This window comes from Phoenix dactylifera, chromosome 2 (genome assembly GCF_051530095.1).
Source record: "Phoenix dactylifera cultivar Ajwa chromosome 2, Ajwa_hap1_PhDact_Kaust_v1.1, whole genome shotgun sequence".
NCBI classification, from domain to species: domain Eukaryota; kingdom Viridiplantae; phylum Streptophyta; class Magnoliopsida; order Arecales; family Arecaceae; genus Phoenix; species Phoenix dactylifera.
In genome coordinates this window covers 49812298-49819871 of record NC_143191.1, presented here as the reverse complement: position 1 = coordinate 49819871, position 7574 = coordinate 49812298, and the positions used below count along the sequence as shown (strand labels likewise).

Here is a 7574-nt window from a genome sequence, read left to right as displayed (position 1 = left end):
GGAGGGGTGTGCGGCGTGCGATGTGCGGGAATGGGGCCTGTTGGGGTTGGGAAGTCGGTCGTAAACTTCCTCCTTCCCTCTCCTCTTCCTGTATCTCTTCTCCTGACTATCTAAGATAAAAAGGCTTGCTTGTTGCTGTATCGGTAGTAAGTAGGGTCTTTGTTCATAAAACGGGGGTGTAGCGCGCGAAGGGAGTTACGGGCCTAGTCAGTTTTAAAGATAAAAGGAACATTTAAATAAGTTTGATTCTTTATCGGATCGTAAAAACCTACTTTTCTAAGACCATAGATCGAGGGGGGAAAAAAATGATGGGCTTGAGGTGTGGAAGGGCCAGTGTGGGCTGATGTAAAAATGGTCCTGTTGGGCCCAAGGAATAAAGAAAGGGGGAGTGGATTGGGCTTTTAAGTGATGGCGCGGGCCTGATGATTTGGGCTCGTGAGAAGGAGCTTGGGGGTTTGGGGCGATGAAGCAGGGTTTCGAAACCCTCTGGAGAGGAAAATGGGTTCGGGAAGGGGGGAGGAAAAGGGCTGGTGGTGCGGACGGAAGAGGAGGCGGGGCGGTGGAATGGATCGAAGTCCTATGTTCTAAGAACAGGGATGGGAAGAGGGTTATGGAGGTTTGGGTCTTGGGGTAGATGAAGAAGAAAGGGTGGGTGGGGGGGGAGGGGTCGTCTCGGGTGAGGAGGTGTTGGCGGAGGCGGCGCTCGGGGGGTAAAGGGATGGAGCGGCGGTGTGGCAAGGCTCGGTCGGCGCGGCTGGGCAAGGAGGGAGACGGCAGCGCGGGACTTCTGCTTGCTAGTGATGACGGCGGAGGCTATGGAGCGCGGGCGGCTGGCGGCAAGGCGGAAGCAGCAGTGGGGTGGCGTGCCATCGGAGAGGAAGCGGCGGAGGCTGCGTGGAGGGGACGACATTGTGTGCGACGAGGGGCGGGGCTTGGGACGGCGGCGGCACTTCGGAGGAGCTGGGAGGCGGCGGCAGCTCGGGCACTGGTGGGGTGGCGGTGTTGGCTCGGGCACCGGCGGCTCGGGCAGTGGACGACGGAGGACAAGGAGGGGCTCGAAGGCGACGGGGAGGCACCGTGAGGAAGCGGCGGCACCTCGACAGCTCGGCGAAGACGGCGGCGGAGGAATGACACGGATGGGCGGCGCGGTGGCGGTCTCTTTCTTTCCTTCGGAATGGATCCGGGTTAGCGGGTGACGGGCTAGTGGGTTTGGGGCTTACCCGTTAAGGTCTTCTTCAACCTCTCGATGGGTTCGGGAGAACACGCCGATCCTCGTGGCAGCGGCGGCAGGGTGGGGCGGGGGTCACGGCAACGACTGTGGGCTCGTGGCGACAGACAGCGGCCTGAGAGGGGCGGCCGGTCACTGCGGCGGCCAAAGGTGGCTTCTAGCGGTGAAGAACATGGACGAAGCTAGCATAAACCAGATCGAGGGCTTTGGCAATAGAGGCAAAGCCTGCCAAAGCTCTGATACCAAGCTGATAGTGGACCACTGCAGGAAAAAGAGAGAAAGAGGATGAAGAAAGGAAGGAGGAGGAAGAAAAGATTATAGAGATGCAAGAAAAAGAGAAGAGAAGAGAAGGAAGAAGAGAAGAAGAAGAAGAAAGAGGCTAGGGTTTTTTATTCAATCATCAATTCTCCTAATTCATGAGCGAGGTGGCCCTTATATAGACCTTATATCATGAATTGACCAAGTCAAACAATTAACAACTAACCAAATTTGGACTCTTCAATTAATTGACTAATTATTTGATTACATACCAAGTTAAACCTTACTAACATTAGACCATTAAACCAATTGATTGTACTCAAAAAATGGACCTTTATAATTAGGTCTTACATTGATCAATTAATCCAATCACTTGACTCAACAACCAAATCGACTCAAACAAAAGTAACTAATAAGACAATAAAAGAAACATGACGCAGATTAAATTGGACCCAATCTAGAGCCCAACTCAATCTGGTGGCTCAAGAGCATCTCCTAGCCACAATGAAATCAATCTCTGGTGCGGATGCGAGCGAGCGGTTCTGATAGCTCGATCGTCTGATCGAACGACTCTGATGTCCCCATCACTAGTGCACCCTTAGATCCAGCCGAATCACCTTCGAGGAGGATTGCGTTGGCCCACAAAGTCGTATCTTGTACAAGAAACAAATGTCTTCTTCTTTTTTTGAGATAGGAAAAAACTTAGTTTTTTTTTGGGTACATTGACAGCTCATACGTAACGAGTGTGAAAATAGCCAACAAAATCAGAAAACAAAATGTTGTGCAAAGGTATAGGCACAACCTTGTGGTTTAGCCAGAAAAAGCCTTCCGAATGATGAGCCGCGAAGGAAGCTAACTTGTCTGCAGCATTGTTCGCCTCCTAATATACGTGCGTGGCCTGGTAGGAGTCAGCCTCCTCCAGTGCTCTACGAATATTGTGGAGCAGCGGTCGGTCCTCAGCTGAGCACCCCCGTTTCTAGATCCACTCAATCACCGTGATCGAATCTGCGATCTGCACTTAGTACCCACCTCGCATAGGAGACACCCTCCTAGGCCGTCCGAAGCTCAGCGGTCACTACTGACGAGTCAAAAATCCTCCGCCCACCTGCCGCCACAAGTCTAGCGTCGTGATCCTTGATGACAAATCCCACACCTTCACATCTCCCGTCCTCTGCTGTGCCGCCATCGAAGTTTACTTTGAGAAAGCCAGTTCAAATTGATACATTATTTAAAGCATGTTTGGTTGAAAGGAATTAGACTCTAGAATAGAAATGAAATTGAGTGACACCTATTTTAACCATTTGGTTAGAAAAAGTTCCATTCTCATTTCGATTTTAGATAGGAATGAGAATGCCTCAATTTTTCAAACCCTAATTTCTACTATCTTTTAGTATTTACATTCCATTCCGATTTCAATTTTGAATCCAGTCACGAACCAAATACATCGAAGTATATGACCATTCTGATCCTTATTCTAATCCATCCTGATTCTGATTCATTGCAAACCAAACACGCCCTTATATCTCATTATTTCCCTTGTTGATTCATTTAGGAGACGGAGCAAGTTCGTGGGATATGAAAACCTTAAGCATCGGGTCCACACCATGGACGCCACCCATCACCCCGCCTTGCAGCTCTACCTCGCCGCCCTCTTCCAAGACCGTTGCACCCTCGTCCTCATGCTTGATGAGAAGGATGTCACCCAGATTAGTCCTCTCCATCACGGAGAGGGATAGAAAGATTATAATAATTTGCAACCCCATCACGGACCCATTACTTGCAACGTTATTTGTATGTAATATTAATTCTTTTATAAAAATAAATTTGCTTCGGCCTCGGTGATCGAGAAAATCTGCGGTTGACTCTCCGAGTCGGATGGGCAATACTTACTCCTTGACATATGGTGAATGGTAGGGGACTGTGGCTCCTTCAAAGCCACACATGTGTATCGGAAGGCCAACTTAGCTGCTGACAGAGTAAGCTCCTATGCGGTGCATTACTCGGAGGATTTTATTTGGGTGAACCAGGTGGATGTTTTCTACTCGCTTAGTTAACCTTTTTTTTTTTTTTTTTTGATTTTTTTAGCTGTACTTATATAAGTTTGGTGTGAGGAGTCGATGTTAAAAAAAAAAAAAAATCTTGCTTTACATGTGGGGGCCAACGGTATGAAGAAATTGTTGGGAAAGCGGGAGAGGTCCAACGGAAAGATGGTGGAGAAACTGTTGAGATTCCAAATTCTAAAATCTCGGCCATTTTCGTCTACACAAGAAGGGAGGGCGGAGAAACTACTCGAGGGTGGAGAAGCCGGGCATTTCTGTACATACGGTTAAAGTCACCACTTTTCAACAAAAAGTTATTTGGTGCGCGTACTAAAAATAATTATATGGAGCAGTTTCTATTTTCCACGTCTCCTATAGCGTGCTTTTTAACATGGAACCAAGAGTCATATTGGGACCATCTTCTCTTACTAACAGAGTTCATCCGTCCCGCAACTTAAGAAAAAAAAAATCACGATATGCTCATAATGAGTAGGGGCCGCCCACTGCTTGCATCCTTTTTTTTTTTTTTTAATCATCTTCAAGGCCGTCTTCGTCCGTTTGTGAGAATTTCCTCCATCCATCCATAGGATTTTTGATTCAAGTGGAAATAGTAGATTATTTCAAGAATTGCAAAAGTTATGTATTCCTTTTCAAATACATTATTGGAGTTATGTGATACAAAGTTTGATGCTAATATATACTTGATGATTTGCTGATACATACTTTAAGCTTCTTTGATACACACCCAGCAACGACTCAATATACATCTCTAGATAAATTAATACATAATTTTCAGAATATTCTTTAGTATGTATTACATGGCCAGATAATATACATTTTGCATATTAGTCATCCAACAATCTATTACATACCTTCGACAAATCGATACACAGTTTTCAGAATATTGTGTTTGCTAATATGGTACATAGTTTGGTGATACACGCTTGTCAGCTTTCTGATACGTACGGTAAGCTTTTTGGATATCAGGCAACAACCTAACATACATCTCTAAGCAAATTAATATATAGTTTCTAAAACATAATGTTTGTTGGTATATAGTCCGCAATTAGATAACACATACCTTGCAAATTAGTCATCCAGCAACTCAATATACACCTCGAGGAGAAAAGTTTTCTAAACAGACATAAAGAAACTTGACAAGAAAGAAGAGAAAATGCGGGTGGACGAACAGCCTAAACTTTTTTTTTTTTTTTTTGAGAAAATGTAAGAAACATCCGCTTAGTTCTCCTAGAAGAACCAAATAGAATGATACACCACAAAGGAGACCATCCAGTCAGCTGCACTATTCACCTCTCGGTTAACATAGATGGCTTGAAACGGCCTAAACTCTTCACATATGTATCATAATTTTCTTTTCTATTTTATATATATATATATTTTTAAAGTTATGAAATAGACGGGCTCCATTAGTACAAAAATTCAATCCTAATACAACTCTTCCGTTTCTACATTCAAATGCACATTAAAGGAGCTATGGCGAAAAAAGAAGCCCATTCCATATAATTTTCTTTAGCGTGCAGTAAAGAATTTTTGTTCCCACTTTTCCTTCCAATGAATAATATCATGACAGATAACCCCTGGATTGAAAAACACAGATTGTCTGCGGTGCATTTGTTTCACCACATTGAGTAGTGAGTGGTGCATGCTTGGATTGCCGCCACGTTACCCACGTCAAAAAATGGATGACTCTCACTAAGGGAGCGTCATGTTGAGATGCCAAATACACCTGTAGCTAAATACACAAGTGGGGTTTAAGCGAGAGCCTTCCATTTCTGAGATGGTTGATATGACAGGCAAGAATGCATATATTCTCCACAGCGTAAAAAAAAAAAGTACCATAGGGAGCCGAAAGCCCAGATTCCCAGGCTTATTCATCCAACCAAATGTATAGAACTTCTATTCAAGAGGATAGCTCAACCCTCCAAACTTGTCCAAACAACTTTCCCTTATTCCGCCGGAATATATTCTACAACTAGGCGAGATAATTTTGACAACCAACAACCGAAAATTTAAAGATAATACCATTGCCAGCCTGCACACCCAAATCTCTACCACCACCAGAACAAGGTTCCTTCATAAATAACCAGCAGATGGAGAAAATTCTAGGGATTACAGCTCACATGTCTTCTGAGCGCTGATATGTTCAGGAGGGAATAAAAAGTACTGCTGCAGCGACATTTTCCCTTTGTCATAGAACAACTGTTTGGCCATAGAATTCTTTTAATATGCAGATGTTTCTGAATTTATAATCTCGTCCAAATGCATGCAGTAACACATAAATCAACCTTTTTTTTTTTTTTTTTTTTTGCAGCTGCAAATCCCAACTGGTTGGCGTGCTCCCATCATTGATAATGTCAAACGCCATGTTCAGCATCTGTAGACCTGAGAAGGATGTAATAATGAGAGTCCAAAAAAATGTGTTAAAGCATGGTGCATTAGTAGTGTTATGCATATCTGTATCCTTGTATTCTTCTACATTAGTGCATGTATGGCAACTGCAGAAATAACTTTGAAGATGGCATGATCAACAATTCCAAAAAGAAGCCTGGTACAAACTTACAATTCTAAATGAACTACCGACTTTGCAGGGAAGAAGATGCACGCATCAACCTCCAAAGGACATATCGGTAGTGGTAAAGTAATATAGAAATATAATTATGTGAAAGAAGCAAACCTTCAAAAAGAACTGAACTTCTTTACTTTTCCATATAAACATCATATTTACAAAAAAAATTGAACTGCAAGTTCTTTCTCAGGTATACATGTCAGAGCCTTGCACCCATGGAAGCAACTTGATGCGCACAACTCATCTGACAAAGGGATCCAAGAGAAATACAATGACACATGTACATATAAAACCTGGATTTGATGAGACAGAAACACCACCAAATTCACCCATGGAGGTTCCATTTTGCTCCCTTGCACCGTGATCTTGTATTTCAACTGGTAATAATCAGCATGTCTTCCATCATTTCCAAAGTAGCCATCATGAACTCCGAATTTAGTCAGGCTTGGTGTACTCCAGAAGCATGTGTGGTGACCTGTAGATTTTCACAAGTGTCCAGTAAAGGACTTCTTCAACTTCTAACTCACCCTCTGCCCGTGCAGCATAGATGTCCTCACAGATCGCTATCAACCTACACCGAAATGATAAGATCTTCTGAATCTTTAAAGAAGCATAGGCAGAAACACAGAATATCAACATGACATTATAGCATAGGCAATTTAAGTATTTGCTGCAGCTGAAAAGTCCAGAAGATAGAGAAAAAGAAACAACAAAATATGGAGTGCATAATTTTATCCCAAAAGGGCAAAAAAGAGAATATGAAAACAGCCCCATATAACATAAGTGATGATCCTCCCCCTCCATCTAGACTCTTTCCAGAGTTACAGGGTTTTTGGAGGCCAGTTTAAACTGAAATCCACAAGGTAGATCTATATAGTTGTCAACTGGCTTCATAGATTTCATAGTACATCACTCTCTTGCCAAAATCTGCCCAATGAATTCAGCAGCAACTTTGCAAAAGACATCAGGTAGACATCTAGTAGTAAAATCTAATCATCCTTGTATGGAGACTCCTCACCTTAGAGTTGCCTTGTACCCATATATGATGAGAAAAGATATGCATGATGATGACGAATGGGATAATAGCCAGAAGCTTGGAATTGCATATAAAAAGTTTAGTCTACACAATGATGAAGTTGGAGATTAATTATTATTACTTGATGGTTTATAGCTTATACTTGGATCTTATACTTAGAAAAAATTCACTTATATTTATTATTGATACAAGACAAGCTACCCATCTTAAAACCCCTCCATTAAAAAGAGGATAAGGGAGAGTTAATTTGGTGCAAAAACTATATGATGAGAGTTTTAGATCTTTTATTGGAATAGAAACAACTTTTTAGTTCATAAAATGATGGAAATCTAAGATGAGTCATGATGCAGTGGAGGGCTTCAAGACTTGGAGACTTTTTGTCAATTTGAGGCATTTTTCTTTCATTTTTGTTACTTTTAGTTTTTA

At 42.8% G+C, this 7574-nt stretch overlaps 1 protein-coding gene across 6 annotated transcripts in view; it reads right to left on the bottom strand.

The window, feature by feature from the left end:
• Nucleotides 1–6221: 6221 nt before the first annotated feature.
• The window catches only part of LOC103716184 (piezo-type mechanosensitive ion channel component), an 84865-nt gene continuing 83512 nt past the window's right edge, over nucleotides 6222–7574 (bottom strand). For all 6 annotated transcript variants that reach the window (XR_005511215.3, XM_039124948.3, XM_039124953.3 and 3 more), the window contains one exon: nucleotides 6222–6683. Coding sequence is in view for 5 of the 6 variants with exons in the window: in XM_039124948.3 (XP_038980876.3) it covers nucleotides 6548–6683 (136 nt within the window). In the remaining variant the exon portion in view is untranslated. The remainder of the gene's footprint in view (nucleotides 6684–7574) is intronic.